Source organism: Aptenodytes patagonicus, chromosome 25, assembly GCF_965638725.1.
Source record: "Aptenodytes patagonicus chromosome 25, bAptPat1.pri.cur, whole genome shotgun sequence".
NCBI lineage: Eukaryota > Metazoa > Chordata > Aves > Sphenisciformes > Spheniscidae > Aptenodytes > Aptenodytes patagonicus.
The window spans coordinates 6,332,307-6,356,575 of NC_134973.1; the positions used below are offsets into that span (position 1 = coordinate 6,332,307).

The following is a 24,269-nucleotide window of genomic DNA, read 5'->3' on the forward strand; positions in this document are numbered from 1 at the left end:
CAGTGGGCATGCTGGAAAGCTGACAGGAGACAAGACAAGGTACCAGACCCTTTTCCTCTAGGTGTGCAGAACTTCCTGGTGCATCCACTCCTAGTCAGCCATTGCCCTGCAGGGTGCCTGGACAATTTGTTGGGTGGCTCTATGCAGGACCCAAAATGACTTCTAGTGCAGTGGCTGAGTTGCATCAGCTTCTCAGAAGAAAAAAATACACTTGCCACATCCCGTTGTTTGGAAGAGAAATGGGTTACATAGGTGAGACCAAGACTGCTGAACTAGCTGTGGTCTGTTCCTGTGTCCTGCTCACTCCACAGCTGGTGTTGGGAGCAAAGTGCAGTAGGGATCTCCTCACAGGGAAGTCCTCTGCCTCTCTGGGACCTGCTGATGAGCTGAAAGGAGTTCTGAATTGTTGCCATTCCCATTTTGGTATGATTTGAGAGCTTTGACTGGGCAGTTCCCTTGCTGCACTGAGGGGTTTGATCAAGCATGTTGGAAGGATTCATTTGGAGGCGAGTGGGCGGAGGAGTTGGGTACTTATAGACAGAAGCTCACAGGAGGCCCTGAGTGCTCAAGGCAACAGAATAATTAATGTAAACCAGGGGTCTCTGGAGAGGGGTTAGGAATTAACATTTCCTCTTTAACCCATACAGGTCCAAATAGCTTCCCTCACCTCTCCCAGCTCCCCTCAAGACCTCCACACGCATACATCTTTTTCCATATTTGTTTACCTGTACTCCTTTTTTGCATGGGCCTGTGTTGACATTTGAGGGCTGGAAAATGCACGTAACAATTACCACTTAATAGGATCTTTACTGTTTCAGGTTATCTCAGGGGAGCAAGGGGGAAGAGTGCAGATAACCAGGTGCTCAAATACTGTTTGAGTTAATTTTGCGTGAGGGGAAAAGGTCAGCCTTTCAGGCTAAAGCAATGTAATCTGTGTGTGTTGGTCCAGGGCAGAATTGACCGAGTCTATAAGAACAAGTCAAAGGATGGAAGAGCAGTCTTGATGAGTCATGGTACAGTGCTGTAACACAATGGAGAAGACAGACATGTCTCTACCTAGTACCTGTAGAGGGACTCTGAAAGGTCTGAAGGCTCGGTGGATTCAAGGCAATCTCAGTTTTGCTGCAGTTCTACATCGGGAATTTGTTGCATGTTTCTCTATGTTCTCTACTGTTTGTGCTCTCAGTGGTTATAGAACGCTGCATGGAGTAGTATTTAAAGCAGCAATTTATCTGTGATGTGGTGATCTAAAGGCTTTTTATGTTAAGGGAGGTGTAAGAAACTGCTTGGGAACAGTAAGAAGTCTGTGCTAGCTGAGTACTTTCAAACATGTTTGTCTGGAGACAGTTAACGAGCAATGTGGTGTAATTAAGCTTCAGGATTATGATGAAGATGAGCTGTGCTGCATTTGGAGCTGTCTATTTTAAGGCTGGCAATACACCACTTCATCACATTTAGTTTCTGTTTTGGAAAGTCCCTCAATGACCAAGAAGGCAGGATTCTCTCTCTTTGGTCATTTTAGTGGCCATTTAGAGATGGTTACTACCAGAATGGAACAGACCTCCGTCCTGATATGCATAGAGTTGGTCTTGGCATGGACATGGGCTGGGTGACCTGAGGTAGCTTTCAGCCCTGTTTTCTTAGCCTGGTTTGTTTGTATCTGTATAGTATCACCCATCCGTCTGACCCAACTGATTACAGAGAATACTCTGGAAATGAGTCACAGGCAGGAGTGCTAGGTAACTGATTGTTTCCCTGTTTTGGGAACAAGGTCTTGAAATTTCATCTCTGTACATTCACATCTAGATCATCTTCTGATGAACTCTGTGGCAAAGCCTCTTACCAGAAATATAGCGAGGACCCTAGCATAGGACAGAGAACAATGTACTGGCCCACACTGCTGGGATTTCAGTAAATGGGCCGTAGTCTGGTAAACAAGCGATTTCTTGTTCATTTTACCCATTTACTATCTCTTTATTGCATATAGCAATAGCAGGAAGAAAGTTTAAGAGTGTATGACATCAGTGTAGGGTGACACAAACTGTCATCTGAATGCATGACCAAGCATCAGCATGTTTAGAGACAGCAAGGGATCAAACTGAGATAGAAATTACCTTGTTGGTAGTCCCACACTTGCCATTGTATTGCAAAGCAACCATAGATGCCATGAGTACCCAAGTAGCTTCCTTTGTTGGTCTCAGTGCAGAGACCAGTGGTTGATCTCAACACTTCATGAACCTGAATAGAGACAAATGGCTTGCTTAGTCTAGACTGAGGATTTGGTAAGGACAGACTTAGGGAAATGCTTTGATATGGTTTCTGATAGGTCCTTAGGCTGTGATCAGGCAGCTGAAGCAGGTCTGGGTTCTCTTCCAAGTCTGTCACTGGGTAGGCCTGTGCCCACAGAGGTATTGCGTAGGCCCTCCAGATCTGATGCTAGCGATGTCAGCCCATCTAAGAATGCTGCCACTTTGTTCCTGCAGGGCCATACCTGCAGTGTAGCTTTCCTGAGGTTTTATATTTATATTGTAGGTTTTCCACATAAGTCAATAGGAATCACCATGGTCTCTATTTGCTTTTATGGCATTTCTGGCAAGTTCTCCTTTTGGGAGATCAAAATTCTCATTTATTTTTAAATTGAGTGTTGTTGGATGTATGGTAGCTAAATAGAATTTAAAATCAAAAAAGCTTATTTTTTGACAGTAAGGTTTAGCATCTTTTTCTGAAGGTAGACAGATTTTTTGGCTTTCACCCCCTTTTTTAAGGGCTAGTGTGCTCAGCGTGTAAAGCAAGAAGACTGTAAGCTGTATATTGTATTATCTAAAACACCTGTGTTGCCTTCAGAGCTGGTGAATTGCTGTCAGTGCAGTCTGGAAGTAACAAATGTGTGAATCTTCCTTTGGGGAAGGAAGGATGGAGCTTCCCACAACAGAGAGGTAAAGTGCATCCTTGGTGAATTAGCAGAAATGTCTGATCACCCAGGCTTGCTAAGGAGCTTAAAAGGATGCCAAGTATCTATGCCCTTGCTGTCAGCTGTGATAAGCAGGAAGAATGCCTTGCCTTGTGGCTGTGTGGGCAGGGAGCCTATTTCCACACACTGTGGTTGTGGGCCCTCAGATTTGGACAGCGACCTGTGAACCTCAGCACAGCCAAGGGACTGGCATGCAAGCAAGACAGGTTTGCGCATCAACCTGGTTGGTGCACGTGACAAGCGGGGAGCACATCACACCTTGCTCACAGTGACTCATGCTGTGCAGCATATAGACAGCGCCAGCATCGTGGCCAGTTCTCTGCCCAGCACCACCTCCTAGCCAGCCTGACACATTCCTACTCCCTGCCCTTCACAGTACTTTCTGTGTCCTGCATGTGCAAAGATCCTGTTTCGTGTTCCCCAGTTTTGCTTCCTGAGGACAGGCTGGGGAACTGCACAATTAAGTCTGACTCAGTCCCAATAAAGCAGTTTGATGAGCTTCAAAGACTCAACAGAAATGGAGACAGATCTGCCTGAGGAACAAAATAGAAACCAGCTCCTTTTGTGGCCTGTGTCCGCAGGGCTTGGAGAAATACACACAACCCATGGAAGCTGAACAGAGGCAAAATCTTTGGACCTGAAAAGCAGAGAGGGAATCAAGCCTTTATGCTTCTTCCTAAATGTAGTGTCCTCTTCAGCTGCAAGCCAGCCTAGCAGTGCAGTGTTTCACCTTCTCCCCACTCCCTGGCACACTCCTCCCTGGCTCGGTGAAATGATATTATATCTCAATAACCCATGCCTTTGATTCTTGATTGTGCCTTCACTTTACTGAGTTCTGAAAGAGAGGTTATTAATGACACGCAGTGATCACACAACAAGTTAAAGCCTCTTGCTAAGTGAAATTTGAAAAGCCAGCTTTTCAATATTTCGCAGAAACGCTTTGTGTCTCTTTTCATTTGCAGCTAGACAGTTGCAAATTACATAAAATTGCTCCTGAAGAAGAAGGGGAAGAAGAATAGAGGGAGGAAGTGGAGGGGGAGAGGTTTAAAAAAGTAATTCTTCTGGCAAGGTACAGTTACAGTTTTATTTCTATGCAGAACAAAGAAGGGCTTGCTGGAAGGTAGGCAAGTAAGTGGCAGAAATTGGTATTGATCCAAGCTGGGTATATGGGCAGCTTAGGAGCAGTGATGGGGGCACTGAAATGTGGCTACATCGGGGGAGAACTCATGGATACAGTGACAGCTTGGGAACACAGGGACACAGGAATGGAAAATTACAGAGAGCAGCAGCATTAGAGCAGAGAGAGACTCTGGGAATGCACCAGGGGTTGAGATGCTGCAGCACTAACTCAGGAAGTTGGGCACAAGGATTAATGCAGAGACCCAGCAGAGCTTGAGCAGAGGACATCCCTGTGGGCAGGCTATCTCCTGTGTTGCCAGGAGCAAGGGCTCACCATGGGCCATCTGTCAGGATCCACAGCCCGTGATGATATAAGGGAGCACAAGTGACAGGAGGGGTTTTGGTAGAGAGATCAAAGCATCTCATTCTCCCCTCCCCTCCCCTCTCTTTTGTACAAGTGCTGGTGTGAAGCCAGCCTGGACCAGTATTTCTGAAAGTTTTTTCATGTGAACACTACAGGATATTGCAGCTGGCAAAGCTGGGAGACATGCTGAGGAGTGGAGTAGAGGTCCTGAATGTTTGGTTGGGGGCTGAAGCTGGACTCTGGTTGTTAATCTTTGAAGTGGCCTCTACAGCTTGAACCTTTGGGCAAGGCAGGGTGGAGAAGTTTTTCCCATGTCCGTCCTGCAGGTTTGATAGACAATATGAGCAAATTCATGAGAGCCATGCAACATTATCAGTAGAAGGTAGCAATACAGAGAGCATGTCAAGGCTGTCTCATTGAAATGGCAGCACCAGGACGTGAAGGTACTGGGCTAAAGCAGCCCCTGGGCAAGGAGCAACAGAAGTGCCTGTTCACTGCAGGGAGAGTTGCAAATGCTTATGCTGGTGGGGGTTTGGCTTAAGGAGCTGAGAACTGGCAGTGAGGCAAGGCAGCAGCCCTACGAAGTACATACCCTGAAGAGGCAGGAGGATAGCAAGCTGTCAAGGCAAACATTGGCTCCTGCTGCCTATGGAATTGGAAGGATAATGAAATTAAAGATCAGCACCCGTTCCCACATGCTGCCCAAATGCACACATGCAGGCTCTGTCCTGTGCACAAGGGGCCTCTCTTTCTCCCTAAAAATTGCTGCCCTTTGCACAACCGGGCACTCGCATCTCCTTGTAGCACAGAGCTTAGAGTTTTGTCTCCCGGAGCTGCCATGTTTCCTGGTGAGCTCACCTGTGCTTGTGAACACACTCACATACACACGCACCTGCGCACCAACCCACACAGACCTTCATCTTTGCAAAGGCACCCACACTCCTGAGCATGACTCTGCATTCCCATCTCCCCAGGGTCATTTGGTATGTGTGCATGCACACAAGTGTTTGTGAATATGGATATAGAATCACAGAATAATTTATGTTGGAAGAGACCTCTAGGGTCTCTGGTCAAACCCCACTCAGAGCAGGGCTAACTACATCAGATCACTGAGGACCTTCTCCGACTGAGTTTTGAATATCTCCAAGAGATCCCGCAATCGCTCTGGGCCTCTCTTCCAGTCTGTGAGCACCTCCAAAGTGAAACAGTTTATCTAATATCAGCCATAACTTTTATTGTTCAGCCCAGAGAAGAGATGGCTCAGGGATTCTTATGGTGGCACTGGGACTCGGGCCCATTTTCAGTGGATTTTCCCATGGCCACGTCGTTATTGCAGGCAGTTTTGCACCGCTCAGACCGTTAATGGTTGCCATGGGAACTGGTGCACTCAGCCTATGTGCAGCAGCTGGGGCAGAGGGTCCCTGCTGCCGTCTGCTTGGCCCCATCCGCAGCTACCAAAGCGTGTTAAATTAGCAGAGACCTCTTTCCCCAGCCTCTGTAATTAACCTGCCATGGGGGGAGAAGAGGTGGGCACATGGCTGCATTGAGGAGCTGCCAGTACCCCCAGCTGTCAGGCCCAGACCGACCTCAGCGTGTTAATCTTCCAGCACATCCATGAGAGGCCTGTGCAAGCTCTCTGCAGACCTGGCTGTGTCTTGTCAGCTCAGGCTTCCTGTGCCCCTCACTCTGCCCTTTGCCAGTTTGCTGAGGTCCTTGGAGGCTCCCACTTGTGCATGGAGAAGCACCTGAGCATGTTCATTGGACCAGGTGTCCAGTGAAGCAGGGTCAGTGGTGCATCAGTGAGCACAGGGAAAGATGGGTGTTGGATGTCTTCTCCAAACAGCCTGACAGAAAGATCAAAGCCAGGTGAGTGTGGCAGTGCTCCCAGTTTTCCCCTCTGCAGCTTTCTTGCACTTGCTCAGAGTAACTTGGTGACCTATCTCATAGCACCTTATTCCTGTTTTTTGTAGGCCTGCTAAGCACTTTCCACCTTACTTTGAGCTGGGAGTGGCTCCTGTGATTAGGGCCTCCTTGAGCAAGCTGAGAACAGCAAGACCCTGTCTCTGCTGAAGCAAGATCCTGCAGCTGATGCAGGACTGTGGGCCTGTGCACCAAGCTGTGCCTGGGTCCTCAGGCTCATGGCTTTCTGATGGCCAGAATGATCTCTTGTGGTCTTGATGAACTTGCTAGAGGAGCTTTTGGGGTTTTCAGTTCCTTCAGCCCTGTCTTGCAAGAGTGGGGAGGAGCAGGAGGAAGTTTGGGGCCAAATACTACTACTCTGCGCTGCTGAAAAGCCCCCTTGAAACCAGAAAGGTACTCGCCTGAATTTGACCCAGGATTTTTCTTCCTGTTGCCTCTGGGGGAAACTTGTTGTCCTAGCACCTGTAGAAAAGGATTTGAGAAAGTTGGCACTTTCCTCTTCTCACCTAAAAGCTCCCTTGACCTTCAGTGGCACTAATCACAAGTGACAAGAAGAGATCAGGGCAACAGGGAGGATCATCTAATGTCCTCCTGATGCAGTGCCCTGCAGTGCACTGAAACATCAAGGAAGGAGCCCCATGAGGACAGATTGACCATGGAGTCCTGAGAGACAGCACTTAAATGTGTCCGTCAAACAGTCACATATATGATAGGGGCTGTAATTGCTATGTTGGGCTGGCCTCCCTGCTGGTTGTCTGATGTTAATGCACAGTAATGGTGCTGTCACTTCCATAGAGATACCAGGGAGATCCAAAGGCTTTCTCAGTCCTGGCGATAAGTTGCATGCCTTCCTCCCAGAGCAGCACTAGCTACAGTAGGGACAAGGATTAAGGGAAGCATTAAGGAAGAAGGAACACAGCGCAGCAGAGAATCCAAGAGGCAAAGCAGCCAGTCTATGTGTGTTGTGGCCTGCACGCTGCTCGGATGTCTGCTTGCTGATTTCCTGCATGCACTCGGCTTCGGTGAGGAATGGGGGATAACTTCCCTGCTCTGTCTGATTTGCCCTCTGTGCTGGGGGTAGGGAAAATACCTCCCAAAGAAACTTGCAAAAGGAGTTGAAGTTTATGAGTCCTCTTCTTGGTGACACAAAGCAGCTGGGTGAAGTCCTCCAACAATCTTCCATGCTCACGCAAAAAGAGATGGCCCTATGCAGGCAGGGGCTGTGTGGTTTGGACTCTGGGCTTCGCATCCTGCTTCTGCCACAGACTTCCTGCATGACCTTCATCGTCACGTGCCTTGATTCCTCCACCTGGAACACAGTACTCATAATTATCCTTGTCTCCTTCATAATGGGATTGGATGGGGTGAATTCATAAGCAGCCTTTAGAGCTGTGCTGGAATGGTGCTTGGTGCTAACGTTGCTCATGTTCCTGTGTAAGACAACTCCCCTTTCTCAGGGAAGGATGGTTCTTCTGGATAGGACCGAGATACACTGAGACGTCAGTGGAAAGATGCAAGCAGGAGACTTGAGCACTGAGACTGGCACCAATCCATCACTGCTTGCATTCCCAACCAGAAACAGAATCCAAATGAGCAAATCAGCATTTAGATTTACGTGCTCTGCACAGCTAGAAGTGGTTGTGATCATTCAGGCAGGGCATTTTTAACTGGCCAGAAGAGGACCAGCCCACAATTTGCAAAGCCTAAGAGCCCAGGACCTAATTCTGCCAATGGCCTTGGATGCCTTTTGGTTCCTGACATCCCAGAAGAGCCAGCCTGCATTGTGTGTTTCATGCTCTCTGCCTCTCTGACCCATTTAACACTATGAGGTTCCCCTGCATTGCACCTGAGGGATTATTTTACATCACTTACTCCTAATTAATAGAGAGGCTTGTCCTGCTGTCCCAGGGGGCTTTCTCCCTCTATCCAGCTTTTGCAGTTTGAAAGCTGAGAAAGCGAGAGCTGGGGGGGTCACTGCTCCTCCTTGAAGAACATGGCTACCAGATTCTGAGATGACAGCTCATGCTGGGCATTGGTGTAAATGTGGGGAGCTAGTTCACCTCCAGAAGGGTTTTTTTGGGGTGTGGTGAGAGAAGTGGTGCATTTTGGCCTTGGTGAAACCAATAGCAAAGCTTCCTCTGACTTTAGCAGGGCCAGAAATTTTCCTTAGATCCTTGATCCCAAGAGTGCTACAAGGGTGGGGCAGCATTTCCTTGAAAGCAGGGAGGAAGCCCAAACAGAGCATAGTTCCCTGTTTCTCTATGCTGACCAGATGCTGGGGATGGGGTGGGATGTAATCTAGACACTCACCAGCAAGGCCTCTCACCCCTGCCTCTTCTGTAGAAACCTCTAGGCTCCTCTGGGCTGCAGTGACTCTCTTACCACAGGGTATCTCTTCACTGCTCCCTGAGGGCTATGCAGGAAATGTGGCTGCTGTGCTTTGTAGCATATAACACTCTGGTGGTCAGTATAGCTTCATGCCCCCATCAGGCTGGCCAGTGGCTTCCCGCCAGTAACCACAAAGAAAGCAAGCTAACAAAGGCTGTGTGCTTGTGAGAAGGAGAGTGGTGCGGACAGAGAAACGTCATCTGTGAGAGCTGTGAGCTGTGGAGGGTAAGCATGGCTGTGTTTGGAAAGGGAAGGTGTGCATCCAGCCAGGAGGGCAGATGTGAGGGAGAAGCTAAAGGGGGGCGGTGGGAGCTTTGCCCCCTCCCATGTGTTGCCCATCTGGTGTCCATTGCTGCATGTGGCTCCAGGAGGTTTCTTGAGTCCAGTGGGTCATCAAGCTGACAGCTCTTAGTCTGTCTTTAGCAGCGAGTAGGAAGGACCGTGAGGTGCAGGGGTGAGGGACTCAGGATGGGGGACATTTGGCCCGTGGTGGTCTGACAGCATGTGCTAAATGTTAATGTGATATTCTTCAGAAATTAAGAATAATAACACTCAGCTGAATAATGAGGAAAATAAAGCTCAGCTAGTGAGGCAGGCACAGGCTCATAAATCATTTGCTCAAGTTCTCCATGCCACATGCATGTTTACATATGTTTGTGTTCTTGTGTTGTAAAGGCATGCATGTCTGTGCATGTGCATCTACTTGGCACTTGGAATTTAAGGCAGGCACATCCTGACTCTGTTGGATTCTGGGCCCAGCTGGGCATGTACAAATATGGCTTTCTTAGAGTCAGGTGTGTTCTCTGATTACTGTGCAGCTTGAGGTGATGACTGGAGGCCAGAAGAATTTGTACTTCCAGAGTTTGACGTGCAAGCCAGAAGTATGTCCTCTCTGCTGTCCTGTTACTCTCTTTCTCCCTCAAATGGAAGGGGTAAAGCTTGACCATCCTTTCTGTGCATTGAGTTCCTGTAGGGGACAGAGCTCTTTGAGACCTGTATACAAAGTTTAGGACCCCACAGGGACACTTCTCAAGGCCTTGCGACCTATGTTGTTGAGTTAAAGCAACTGTGGACTCTCTTTGCATTTGTAGGCTCACACCTCTGCTTGAGAGGCCTTTGATATTTTGTTCATCTTCAATGGCAACATGGGACTTAAGATTAAAGTGTTATTGTGCTGTTTGTGGAAGCCTCTGGGTGTCCAGTTCTCTGCAAGGAGGACCATGCCTGCCTCTGCCTCAGCTAGGAGACCTCCCATTTGAGGAAGCAGCAGGCAGAGAATCCTGCTGCTTTTCTCCAAGCCTCAGCATCTGGGCAAACTTCTTGTATCTTGTTTTCTCCTCTTTACCCACATCTTCCAGAGCAGATGAAGACCAGCCCAGAGACCAGACCTCAGTTTGATGAGTGGCTCTCAAAGTCACTGGAGCTGGCAAGGTCTCTGGAAATGGGCAGCCCTTGACTGAGGGCTTGGTCCGACATTGGCAGAGGGTGAGTCTCCCTGTTCCCTGCCAAGGTGCTGTGTCAAGTAGGCAAGAGAGAAGCTGTGGCCACAGCTGTGGGATGCAGAGCAGCCCACATGCTTGATCTCACCCTAGGCAGCCCCGCTTCCTCGTCGCCACAGCCAGACACTGCTTCCAGACTTGCACCAGTGCTAACCCACATCACTGCGCTGGCATCGGCGCTGGCCCTGCTGTGGGCATGTCACCCCCCTGTGGGTATGTGACCCTGTGGGGTGCACTCCCCCATGGTGGGCAGGTTCAGTAGGGCCAGCCATGGCTTACCATCCCAGGGGCAGGCCCTGCAGTGCACCCTCAGCTGCGTAGCAGTCCCTGGGATGGGGGGAAGGAAAGGGGTGGACAGATGGGTAGAGAGGGCCCCCCTCCCCAGCGATCATATCAAAATGTCTCTTTTGTGCAAAGCAGAGGGAATGCCCCCAAGAGCTGGTTTCCACGGCAACCACAAATGTCAGGTTCCATGTGGTGAATAACTGTTTCCATGACAACACCTCCTTTACCCTAGGTGCTGGGAGCTAGAGTGACAGCCCTGTTGGGGGAGGGGCAGGGAGATGTCCTCAGGTACTTAACCACCTCCCTCACCTCCCCCCATCCTTTCTGACTCCTTGCCCCAAGCCCTCAGCCCCAGCATCCCTGGGTGGGTCCGTGCTCACGTGGGGGTGTGATGCTCTTGGCTTCCATGACATCCCTTCCTCACTCCCTTCCCCCATATGGATTTGCTCCTCATAGAAGCTGAGATCTGAGTCTGTCCCTCCATCTCCCTCCCCATCTGTTTAGCTTAATCCTGGTTTTGCATCCTGGGTAGAAACAAAGCTATTTCTCAGTGCTGTGGGAGCAGTGGGGAGTGAGCTGGCCAGCTGCCCCTCTTGGCTCTCCACTGAGCCCTCTCTTCCGAGCACACATCTGGGCTGCCTGCCCTCTCCCACCCAGCCTGCTGCTGAAACACCCCCAGCCTCGGCTTGCACAGGCATATTGCCTGAGGCTGTGAGCAGTGATAGGAGCCACTGCCTCTCAGTGAGAAAATCTGAGGCTTTCTGGAGCAATGTCTGACCGCATCCTTCTGAACCCCTGCCCCACATCCCACTCAGCTCATGGTCTGAGAGAGATGCCTGGTCCTTGGCAGTTCCTGGGGGGAGCAGCAGCCCAGAGGCTGGTGAGTGCCAGTGCTGCACATGCTGGGGCCATGTGGCAGCACAGTGGGATGTTAGGAGCTCTGCAAATCCATGCAGCTGATAGAGAGTGGGAAAGGGACTCTCAGCCTTTCCCTCTCCCCCAAATGCACAGCAAGTCCTGGGAGATGGAGCTGGAGTTGGCGCTGCTGCCTACCAAAGTGTAGCATGGCAGCAGCTTGGCTTTCCTCTGGGGAGCTGCCAGCCAGTCTCTGGCTCTGCAAAGCAGCCCCATATTGCTCCTTGAGGCAGGGATGGTATTGCTTGGGGCTGGTCCCAGCTTCTGCTCATCCTGCCTGAGATCTACCAGTCAGTGGAAGCAAGCTCACAGCCTTCAGCTGCCACAAGTGCTCTCCTGTGCCCAGCGGCCAGGCTTCAGCAGTGGTGTGCCATGCCACGGCAGCCTGTCACCTTCTCGTTGGCATCTCTGTCCTGTGAAATGCAAAGTTACTTCACAGGTTTCCTCCAGCTATTGTGAATGTGGGCTCTACCTCTGGTTTCTGGCCAGTCTGGTTCAGCCACCACTTGGAGACTGACAGCAGTCCACATTTTGCATGCTGGCTTCTAAACACATCTCAATTGGTGACTTTTATGGCTTGATTTCATTTTCTTGTTGCTTTCATTTTCTTCTGTTGTTGTTGCTGTTTTTCCTGAGGGTGTTTCCTAAGAGAGGGGGCAGACTATGCCTGGACCTGCAGTTTGTGTGCAGGTCTTACCTGCGATGTCCTGATTGATTTTTATTATGAATGTCACTGATTCAAGTCACTGTCAGCCTCTGTGAATGATGCGGAGAGACATAGAGTGAGATGTGCTGTGAATGTGGAAATCTGCCTTGTATACCATTCCTTGGAGGAGACTCTGGCTCAGTTGGATCCTGCTAGCCTAGGAAGGAGGCTACAGCTTGTCAGTTGCCTTTCTGGGCAGCGCAGGACATGCATACCTTCCAGCAGACCAAAGTTCTGCCCTGCTTTGCCAATCAGACAGTTAAAGCTGTGGGTTACTTAATGCAGCTACTCCTGGGTAGAAGTGTTCTTCTGTCTTACCTGGAGAGTCCCCATATCACGTGAGCTAAGCTACCCCTCAGGCTTGTTGATTGTGGTTGGATTATTGCTGATGACACTAATTGGTGCAAGAGAGGTAAACAGCTCTTCTCCACAACCCAGAGGAGTTTTGTCACTTTCAACCTGAGCATTCCCATTGTGGACAGGAGATGATGCTGGAGAGCAGCACTGCCCTTCTTCAGAGCCACTCTGGTGCACAGAGCTCTGACTGCATGAGGGCTGGGGAAGGGGAAACATAACGTGCCTGCTTGCAAGCCAAGTTCAGAGGCAGTCTTTCCTCCCTCCTGCAAGGAAAGTAAGTGGCTCAGTTAGGTAAGGTGACCATGCCTGCGCTGAGTCAGGGCAGGCATAGGAAGAACTTCCAGGCATAGTCTCACCTTAGGCCACCCTGACCACTGTTCAGTCTCCAGTCTCATGGTGATGAGCTGCTTCCTTGGAGGCCTTTCTTTGCCACTTGCTGTGTCTGAGGAGGCAGAGGTTTATGAGTGGTGGGCATTTCCAGGAGAGCTGTTCTCTGCAGGCAAGCAGCTGAGCAGGGAAAAGCGCCAGGTTTCCTTTTGAGAAGTCTGAAATCCACGTGGTCTCTTCTCCAAGGGTTCTGGTTGCCATCACGATATCTTGGTTCCCACTCTCCTACTCTGCACAGCAGGCAGAAGGGGGCACCCTGGTGCCACTGCCATCAGCACCATGTGCCAGGCAGATGGGCCAAGCTCTAACCCTCTGCATTTCTCTTTCATTGCAGATGGCACGCCCGATTCAAGTGAAACCTGCAGACAGCGAGAGCCGTGGAGGTAGTTGTCATCTCTCCTTGTTTCTTCTTTGGCGACTTTGTGCTTGTGAGGGGGACCAAGCAAAGAGACAGGGTCCTGACCTGGCCTTCCTCTCCCCGCAGTCTGTATGAAGGGATGTTTGTGTGTGGCAGGGATTTGGGGGGGTAGGAGGAGAGTCTAGGGATAGGCTTTGATGGGGAGTCTTCAGCTTGGCACTGCAGGCAGCTGAGAGCACCCCAAGTCCTAAGGGTAATAATGTGGCTGCCCACTCCACTCTTTCCCAGCCCTTTGAGGGTATTATTAGCCTGACAGTGTCTGCCCCAGGAGGTTACTGAAGCAGGCGTGCACTTTGGTGTATGGCACCAGGGGTCCTGGAGGGTGTAAGCAGTTGGGAAGAGGTTTCTTCAGTCTTATACCTGATCAGCCAGATAAAAGCCAGATCCCTGCAGCAGCACTGGCTTTTTAACCTGTTCAGCTCACTGCTCCGTAGCTGACTGTCCTGTCTGCAGCTCACTCCTCTGCCTCCCCCATCACTGTTGGACTGTCTCAGCCTCTCCACTCTCAGTCCTGCAGCAGCCCCCATCACACTGTCAGGGCCCAAGTGCTGTTGCAGAAAATAGCATGTGATGGGGAAATAGTGTCTGAAGGGAGAGGATCCTGAGTTTAGGCCTGAGACGGAGGTGCTGTCAGGCTGCAGGGGACCAGCTTGGTTAGAGCAGCATATACTGAGTAGTTCAGAGCTGGAAGATTGGGAACAGGAGAATCTCTGTTAATTTAATGGGGAGGTCACAGCAATTTAGATGCCTCCTCCAAGTGGAGAAGGTTTGTAACTCCAGCCCTTTCCAAATTTATGAACTCATTTTTCTGCTTTTCCTTGTCTTACTGATACATTTCTTCTCCTCTTCTCTCCATTCCTGCATCTGCCTCTCCATGCCTTGTGCTGCTGGTGCTGCCTCTGAAAGCAGTTTAATAGTGGGGAGGGGAGAATTTGTGTGAGACTGTTTGTCCTGTAGGGCAGCATATTCTGCATGCTGTGTTTAGATTTGGAAGGCTTTTGTTTTAAATTTTAAGGGGTCACTTCCAAGCAGTTTGTAGTGACTTTCAATTATTGCACTGGCAGGATCATGAGGTATATTTTGTAATATTTTATATGAATATGTGTATTTATGGTTGTGTGATCCTCCTTTAAAAAAAAAAAGGTTTATCTGTTTAAGTCAGATCATTTTTCCAAATAGAATCTGTGACTTTTCATTATTTACTTGAGGGATTAGATACCTGACTTTTACTGAAGTCTGGGCATTTTTATTCCCTTGGGCTATACTGAGAATCCCAGATGTGCCACCTGTAGACATGCTCCCTTTGAAAAGAACCGTGGCTTAAGCCTCCAAAGAAATTAGCATGCCTGAGACATATAGGACTGGATTCATCTCACCTTACTTCAGCCCCTGGGTTCAAGGTTGAGTTTAAGGTCCTTGTCCATGCTATAGACAGTAAAAAGAGACCAGTGCCTTCAGGGTGATTCACACTCTCACTCTTGACACCGATACTAGAAGTGGATGAACTGTCCTTTAGTGGTGCCTACAGTGGGGATAGAGGAAGCTGACTACTTGCTGGCACCTCATACTGCCTCTAGATACAACCATGAGGTGGTCAATCCGTCCCCCACCACATTGATTTTAAAAATTTGCACCCCAGATTTCTAATTAATTCAGAAATTGTGTAATTGTATCTGAGGTTATTCCTTATGAGTCTTTAAAAAAAAAAAGCATAGGAGACTAGGAAAGCCTTTGCCAGTCATACCAATAACATCACAAACCCATTACATGTACACGTTGGCAGATCCCATGCACTCTCAGGCTGTAAGACATGGCTGCATAGGAACCCTCACAGCCAACAGAGAGACACAGGCAGATGTACCTATAGACAGATGCCCCATGTGTGCACTGCTTTGCAAATACATGTGCCCACTTGACATACACATTCATAGGCAAATGCACACATTTACCTTCACCAGTACCACCCATGCACAGCTGACTACCCTGCATTAAGCCCTCACACAACAACAGTAAAAACAGCCCAAACAGACAATTCAGGCTGTGAACAGACTGACCTCTGCAGCTTTGTTTTCTTAACAGTTTGTGTCTCTTTGATGAGTGCAACTCTGGAATCTCTGGTGTCTAATACTAGGCTGAGGTCATTTCTGCAGCCTTTCTTTTGCTGGTGGGGCACTACTAGGGACTCTCTTCTATACACAGCCACCTAGTATCACAAAATGTATTGGGACTTAACATCTCTGATGCCTCAGCTCCTCTGTCAAATTGAGCTGAAATAGGCCAACAAGTTCAAAAACAGGATGTTGATTTGGAGGCAAGCTTTTGGCTTGTCCAGAGGCACTGGACTCTGAAATCTCTAAGCTTATGAAAGGTGCCACAATCTCTAATGACTGCAAACATCAGGGCATCAGCTCTGCTTCCCATGGAGAAGGTCATAGAGAAAAGCAGCCTTTGGAGTCTGAACACCTGCCTCCCTCCAGCCCATGTTCCTAGCTTCCTTCTAGCTTCATTGCAGAGCTCAGAAACAAGTAGCTCCCACAGGATCCACGACGAACTGGAGTTTTTCCTGAGGCAGAAGCAGCATCAAGACAGCACCCTATATTTGTCTGAATCAGGTTGCTCTTTCCAAAGGTTTCTGTTGTGATGCTCCGCTTGTCAGAGAAGTGGATGAGCAAGTTTGCAGATATGGGAAGAGCCATTCCCTATAGCAATAGCCCCACACTAGCAGGAGGTAAAAGAAAGATTTGGGGCAAGGCAGAACTGCTTGGACTAGGAATTTATCAAGGGAACAGCTGCATGCATCAGTGAGGCTCTGCTCTGCATTATCCTTGAAGGGAACCTCTTTTATCCTCTCCAGGTACTGACATCTCTCAAATTAAGCACCCTGAATTAAGTACATGAAGTTAGAGCACCAGAATTTGTCTCCTGGTCTAAGAGATGCTAATTTTTGTGCCAAAGGGGCAGTTTTGGCCAAACCCTGCAGGGGCTGCATGGGGATATCTGGATGCTCAGTGTTACTGCACCCTGCAGAAGGAATTCACTAGTGAAAAGATGCTGCCTGCATTAGTTCAGAGGGGGACCTGTGATTCTGGCACAGGCTTTGCCAGCTCTTTCCTCCTTTCCCTCATGCCTCTGATATGAGCCTGGGAGTGCCAGGAGGACATGGAGTGGGGGGGCAGAGGAGCTTGTCTGTGCTTCTTGCGAGACCTGGAGCACTCTGCTGCACTGATGTGATACGACAGCTAGCCCAAGCCCATTAGCACTGCCTTAGAGACAAGGAAGCTCTCTGCATACCCAAGGAGATTTGCTGCGTCCCATCCACGCCAACTGCTTGAGTGGGCTTCCTCCCACTCCCTGATCCTTGCTGCTGACAGCTGCTGGCCAGATGACCTAAATCCACTGGGTTTAAAGAGGAGCAGTGTCCAGTGCTTGTGTGCTCTCCTCTCTCTCTCATGGCTGAAGCATTCAGCCTTAACCCCTTGCTTGTTCCCATGGTATCTTCATCAGCAACCTGCTCCACACTGGCCGTCCTCTTGCTGCCTGGGTGACTGACTGTGCCCAGAGCATGTTTCCATGGGAACTCAACAGTGAGAGATCAGAGACAATTTTCCTGGTTGCTGGACAGCATGGGAAATTGCCAATCAGAGGGTGAAAAACGAGCTGGAGAGAAAGTGAAGGAAAAAAGGCAGGAGGAGGGTGTGCTGTTAGATCTTCCAGCACTGCAGGAGTCCCTGCTGGGGAGCCAAAGGAGCCAGTGACCCACAGCAGTGGCTCGAGGATGCCAGCTGATTTGGGATTGACCGCTTTAAGAGTGGTGACAGCAGACATCAGGTGAAAGGGCTTGCAGGGTTTTGGCCCAGTTGTGGAGAGATGAGGCAGCTTGGTTATTGGTAGGGGAACGCCCCTGTTTGGAAGCTGCCTGAAGCGAGAGAGCACTAGATCATGGGTTGGGCTCCAACACGTGGAGAGGGAGAGAGGTAAGCAGCAGAGGAGCCCTTTCACAGGTCCCTGGTTGCTGCAGAGAGGCATCCTAGAGGAACAAGCCTGGATCCTTTTCCTACATGCAATCTTGGGAACTGGGCTGTATGAAATGAAAATAACTGCAAAAAAATCTTTCTCTTATGTTGTCAGTGACTTCACCATCTTCTAATACTGCTGTTCTGGGCATTCAGAAAAGATTCAAAACCAATAGGTGTGTTTCTTTATATTTGCCTTTATAGCTTGAGTCCCTAAGGTATCACAGTTTTAACCTGTTCTGCATAGCCAGGAAGGCTGGCATTTTTTTCTTCCAAAATCAAAAAAGAAAAGCTGGAATTCCCACATAAACACAGGACTTCCAAAATGTTTTGCTAGTGAGCCCTGTCAGACAACAGAAGACCTGCAGTAAAACTGCAAGAATGGAGACTAGCATCCACTGTTTCAATGGACATTTCCCAAAATGCGGGGTAAAGAAAAATGCTTTTGATCCAACAGAAATGGTATGAGGATGAAACCACAAGAATTATCCAGGAAATTTCAAGGCTTTCTGAAGGAGAAAACAGTTAGTAACTCAGAGTTTAATGTTGATTTGGTTGCAAGTTGACAAGGTTCCTTTTTGTTCGGTGCCTCCATTGCAAAGCTGTGGCCTCTTGCATCCATTAGACTGTTGCTTGGTGGAGACTTAAGCTTTGGGTGGCTGTGGTAATCATCAGGTCTTTGCACTGAATTAGTCATCAGCCAAAACTGGAACCACTTATCTGACTCTCCACTGGTTACCCGCTATTCTTTGGCAAAAACCTCACTTTACACAAAATCAGATCCAGAAGCAAAAGGCCAGTGTTACAAAAGAAATACTACATCCGTGTAGCTGTATGTTGCCCCCACCTAGAGTTCCAGCTTTTTAAATTTCTAATATAACTGATTTTCCCAGTTGTCTTGACACCCCCCCTGCCACCCTGACCCAAACAGCCAGACAGCCTGCTGGGTTCCCTAAAGAGCAAGGCAAGACCATCAAGTGCATTTCTGGCTGTTAAGTCTTAGTCCACAATTATGTGCTTGTTAGTTCAAAGAACAGAGGATTATTTTACAGCATCTAAAGTCAGTACAAATATTTCCCAGTGTGTTTCTCCCCTTTGTTGATGTGTTTTTTGAGGAACTCCTGCCGTGTTTGCAATCCAAAAGCCACAGCATGGTGCACATATCTGAAATAAGGCCTGGCTGCAGCTGCAATATAGATTCAGGGTAGAGGAAGGGGGAACACTGCAGAGCTCAAGTGTCCCCCCCATAGCCAAACTGGGATCACATACAGCACCAGGTGATGTTAATGGGAGCACAGAACTACTGCTCCTTTAGTTTCCATTCTCCTCTCCAGCTCCCAGTAAATATGTTCCTGACCAGTCCCGTTTTTTTTCCCACTCCCCTTCCAGTCAGATTTTTCACCTTCTCTATGTGCTATTCTTTGGCTGGTTTGCCCACCAGCATTTCTGATCTGGCCCTTGGGTGGGGGCAGATGCTGTCTGCATCTGCATCTGCTGCTAAGAAGGCAGCTGTACAGCACCTGGTTTATTAGCTCCTGTGCCTTGGCTGCAGATTATGGGGCATTACCAGAGCACTAAATTTTGAATGGACTCGATCGGCTGAAATAGTGTCTCCAAAATGCAACCATTGTCATGCAGGTGCAGGCAGAAATGTAGAAAGAATCGCAAGGAAAATGGAGTGGGATGAAATTCCCACGTTTAGTTATCCAGGGAATCATGAAAATGGGGAAGCCGAGAAATTTGGCCTTTAAAAAATACCCAAGGCCATATATTTCAGCCACTTCCAGTGATATAAATTAGGAGTGTCTGTTTGGGACTGGGTAAGAGCCTTAGATACAGCACTTTTAACCCTTTATGTGTGGTGGATCAAAGTCGCATCTGTGTTGCATGTACATCTAGTGCCTAGTGGAGGGCTGTGCCTGCATGAGCTTGTGCTTGGGCTCCATGGGGTGGTGCAGCCATGCAAAGCGGCTTCCTGTGGTGTCTGCATGGTGGAAGAGTGCATCTGTCTGCACATCCCTCTTGCTCACTGAGGAAGTTTGTTTCTGAAGGCACCTGCTGGGGCTGGGCCAATGTGCAAGCATGTTCCTGTGCATGCGTGAGCCGATGTGCCTGTCCATTAATGTTGTGTGTGTGCATCTGCTTTTCTGCAAGGGACCAATGGCACATGTAGATACTTCCTGCATGTGTTCCCAAGTGTGTCTGTATGTGGCAGAGCAGTTTGGGAGGAGGCAGCTTGCTTACTTACTTGGGTAGGAACCATCCTCTGAGCCAAGGGGTGCAAGGAAGGGGCTGGGGGAGGCTTTGCCGGCAGTGTGAATGTGTAATGTGTCATCCATTCCTGCCATACATACACACCACCACCCCTGCAGCCTGCTCTGCTGCTGTAGCTCCAAGACCTGTTGTTTTTCGGGTCACTGCACCCTCAAACAGATAGCAGCTTCCTTGCTATTTTCCCTGACTTGCATCACATTACATTGGTTTTGTTTGAAGCCAGCCCCTCTGATCCTGTCGCTAACAATAAGGAATCTTCTCTCACTGCTCCTCCCAAGCCATATCCTGACACATTCGTTCCTATGGGTCATGTCTCTCCATGCATGTTTGGGGCAGTGAGGGAGGATTAACTCTGTAGTTGGCACAACTGTCTCCTTGCAAAAATGGAGATTGGGCTGGCATTTAGGCTGGTATTTTAATGTTGTGCTATTTTAATAGCTGTTCACAGTAATCTGTGGAGGATGTTGCTCCAACCACTGCTGTGTTTGTGCTCGACTGGATGGCATCGGGCTGTGTGATGGGCCCCTGTGTGTACTGATGGGGGCAGAGAGGGGGAGAAAGCGCTGTGCACCTTTCTTCCTACCTCCACACTTGGCCATCCCAACAAAACCATAATCCTCACTTCTCTGTTCTGATGGAGGAACCCAGATGGACCCTGAGCTCAAAGTCCTGGATGTGTTGGTCAGCCTTCCAGCCCCCCACCAGTGTGACATGGGTACAAAATGCCCTTGGAGAGGGGGGAGTGGGGACATGGGGCTGTTTGTTGGCCCTCATCCAACTGTCTTGCATTTGGCTGATCCTATGATGAGGCAAATTGGGACCCAGGATGCCAGGGTTTGTTCCAGGCCTTAGAGGACAGCTCGGTAGACATACTGGTTAGACTGGGGTAAGGAAGGGCAAATTGAAGCTAAGATGCTTGGTTACATAGCAGCTGTGGAAACAGTGATCATGGAGAGAAGAAAAAGGAAACAGAAGCCAAGGGTCCTGGAATTTATTCACCCTGCCTGGGTTCCTAAGGTACCTCTTGGACTTCACATATTGTTCAAAAAGGGTATAATTGCCCAGGCAGTTTTTCTTACTACCATTTGTGTTGGATCATTCAAAGGAAAGGGCTAATGAATAGAAGGAAATTATTAATCTTTTGTTTTCCTTTGGGGAGGGTAGGACAGGGGAAGCCACAGAAACCTTTGCAGGTGTGAGGAGCTTGAGAGGACCCTGCATATTCACCCCTGGAAACATTTCAGCCAACAGCAAATCATTTCCATGGCAGGCATGTTTTCAACACTAGGCTGTTTTGTGCTTAAGTGTCCCTATCCTCCTGCTTTGGACTGTACGCCTCATAGAAGGTTGATGTTTCTGTGTTTGCCCCTAGGGGACAGGAAGCTCTTTGTGGGCATGTTAAATAAGCAGCAGTCTGAGGATGACGTGCTCCGGCTCTTTGAACCATTTGGGGTCATTGATGAATGTACGGTGCTCCGTGGACCTGATGGTAACAGCAAAGGTGTGAACCCCTCTGTGTGTTGTGCCCTTTCTCCCTGCTCTTCAGGTAGCACTCACCTGCCTCACCACCTCTGCCTCCTTTCCACTGGGGCATTTATTCCCCCACCCCATCTTTATGGGAACCTGTATCACAGCCAGGCACAGGGAGCAGGGCAGGAAGAGTTGTCTGCTGCAAGGAAAGATTGGGGAAGATGGGCAGAGACTGAGGTGAAAGGAGGGGAAGCAGAGCATGATGAGTACCTGAGTTATCAGGATCACTAGTGAGCCTGTTGGCTCAGTCTGGGTCTGCAATTTGAAATGTTTGTACCCACAATTAGGAGTGCATAGAGAATTTGGGGAAGAGGTAATCAGGGGCAAGGGTGGAGATGGTGACATCCTCTATAGAGTATATCATTGAAGTAACGATTTGAGACTCTTCCTGTTTTTTCCAGGATAGAGGGCTTGGGATGAGTCATCCTTTTTGTTCACTCCTTTCTTGGGGTGGCTTTCCTTTGCCCGGCCTGAGATCCAGATACTGTCTCTTGCGTGATGATGCAAGGGGCACTTTCACAGCCGTCCTGTCACTGCAATCTCCTGTGCTCTTTCTGTCCCTTTCCAGGCTGTGCTTTTGTAAAGTTCTCATCTCACACAGAGGCTCAGGCAGCAATCCACGCACTCCATGGCAGCCAGACAATGCCCGTGAGTATAAGGCCAGGGTACCTACCCTCTTCCTAATCCTTTTCCATGACCCTGTTGCAGGGACCTTCCCTCACTGTCCAAAACCATGACAGGTTCAATTGCAGTTTCCAGCTCGTGTGGTTGTGGGGGGGGTGTGGGGTGTGTGTGCACATCTGAGCTCTTGTCTTCGGGAACCATCCTGTCTTCTGGGCTGGTGTGTGTATCTATGTCTGTTCAAACTGGTAGTGACAGCACTTAGAGCTATAAAGGCTAATTAAAAGAGAGCCAAGAACCAGGTCATGAATTTGTCTTGGAGACAGCTACCTGGAGTAGTTCAAAACTGAGCAGGGTGCAAGCTAACAATTCAGCAATGTGAGCAGTCAGGACTCCAGTTACTGTGCACGCTCCCCGCCTTCTCTTATTTAGGCAGTAAAGGAGGCCTCTGGGGCAGGCTTGGTGTGGATGGGAATGCTTTGTGCATTGTGTGGGGTTATGTAGCCACAACTGTGCCTTCTTGTGCAAGTGGAGCTGCAGTTGTAATCTCATCTCTCACAATCTCTAACCTGGATTGGGGCACCTTGTGGGCAGGATAGTGCATTGCTGCAGCAGGGGTATTTCCAGCTGCCAGGAACTGCTCTGCCTATCCAGCCAAGCTCATGGTGGTGGAAAGATGGTGCTTGTGGCTGACAATGTCCTGGGTGTTCCTGGCTGCACCATCACCTGGTGAACGCAGCCAGGGATGTGTGCACCCACTTGTGCAGCTGTGCAAGGCCCAGGGTATGAGGGGAAGGGTGGGAGAAGGAAGGGTTGGATGGACAGATGGATGGGGAAGGGCACAGCCCAGGTTCCAGGCAGCTCCTGAGCACTTTCACGCCAATATTTGCTCTTCTGCTCCTCTTCCCACTCCTCTCTGGTGCCTGTTCTGCCCCATCCCACCTTGCCTGACTGCTGACTCTCTGGCTGTCCCACGGCCTCTTCTCCCCCTGCCTCCTCTCTCTGTCTCCTCTCTCTGTGCCTAGGGCGCCTCCTCCAGTCTAGTGGTGAAGTTTGCTGACACAGATAAGGAGAGGACCCTCCGTCGTATGCAGCAAATGGTGGGGCAGCTGGGGATATTCACTCCATCTCTCACCTTGCCGTTCAGCCCATACAGCGCCTATGCGCAGGCTGTGAGTATCACGCGTGTGTGTGTGGGGAAAGGCTGCCCTCTTGGCTATGGGGCAACACCATACCTGGGCTGGGAGACCACAAACGGGTCTCTGTAACAAATGCGTGAAAGCTTCCCGGCACCTGGGAGTTGTTCCTGGTTTCAGTTTCTCCAGTCAGCAGCCTAGTCTTTGTGCATTTCTGGAAGGGGTGACAGTAGAGAGCTGGGACCTTCTCAAAGTGAGGCTGGATTTCTCTGATGCAGTGTAGACTGGCGGAGGTGTCTGGGAACAGGTCAAGCATGACCCAGTGTCTTTCTGTCTTGTTTTGAGGACAGCTCAGAGCCATGATTCCTGGATGTGTGCCAGATGTGGTAGTCTGCCAACTTGTGAACTCTTCCTCTGGGTCTATGGCACAAATGTGTGTGTGTCTGTTTTTGGAGCACCATGAGAGCCCTGGGACCAGCTTCATGTGTTTATTTCTCTGCTGAAATTCTCAGGAGGCCCCTCATCCCCCCAGTGCTGTCCTTGGCTCCCAGGCTTTTCTCTCTTGGCTAGTGTGAATGCGGGGTTTGCAGGGTGCTGGAGAGGGAGCAGTGGGTCAGAGGTGTTTCAGCAGTCTGGCCTCCTCTGGCAAGACTGGCTGTGCTTTGGATCTTAGTGAGAGAACCTCATTGCCTTGGAGCGATGGTGGTGATTGCCATTGATGTTTGAGGTAGGTCCCAAACTCGGCAAGTCCCTGATCAGCTGTGGTGGAGCATCTTTTGGGTCTTCTTGGTGACTGTCGCTTTCAGATCTCTGCTACCAAGTATAAAGCCCATGGAAGGAGGCTCAGAAATTGCTCAAGGCATCAGAGATGCTTGTGTGAAACAAAGAACTCAAAAGTAGATACTGTTACTGAATGTAATTTTCGGGGGGGGGGGAGTAGCGCAAATAAACCTGTTCTTCTCATATATGTGGACACCTCTTTCACCTCTGGCTTCAGTGACTACTTGTTGTGTCTCCCTTCCATCTACATGACAGAGAAGGAACTGTTTCTCAGTTGTTGGCCATTTCCTCTCAAAAAATCCCCAGAAACTGCCAAATGCCATTTAAGTGTGTGGCAAGAGCATGGAGAAGCAAAAGAAAAGAGGCAATACATATGAGGCTCCATACCATTGGGGAATTTTTGGGAACCAAATGTAGGATTTGTCCAACACAGATTATTTGATTCTTCTTGTTTAATGAGGCTGAGAACAGCTATACCATTCCAAGCAACAAGGCTTCCAGCAGAAGAATGGTTTAGAGGGGAGAACCCTTCCTGACCAGACACCAGTATCTCTTGCCAGGACCAGTCTTTTCTGTCCAGCCCTGT

The 24,269-nt window shown here is 49.3% G+C and overlaps 1 protein-coding gene across 4 annotated transcripts in view; it reads left to right on the plus strand.

The window, feature by feature from the left end:
- CELF5 (CUGBP Elav-like family member 5) overlaps positions 1-24,269 on the plus strand; it is a 42,503-nt gene that overhangs the window by 8,310 nt on the left and 9,924 nt on the right. For 2 of the 4 annotated variants that reach the window (XM_076359211.1, XM_076359212.1), the window contains exons 3-6: positions 13,246-13,297; positions 20,989-21,117; positions 21,715-21,794; positions 22,793-22,939. In XM_076359211.1, coding sequence (XP_076215326.1) covers positions 13,246-13,297; positions 20,989-21,117; positions 21,715-21,794; positions 22,793-22,939 — 408 coding nt within the window. The remainder of the gene's footprint in view (positions 1-13,245; positions 13,298-20,988; positions 21,118-21,714; positions 21,795-22,792; positions 22,940-24,269) is intronic. The other 2 variants (XM_076359213.1, XM_076359214.1) reach the window with 2 other exon arrangements.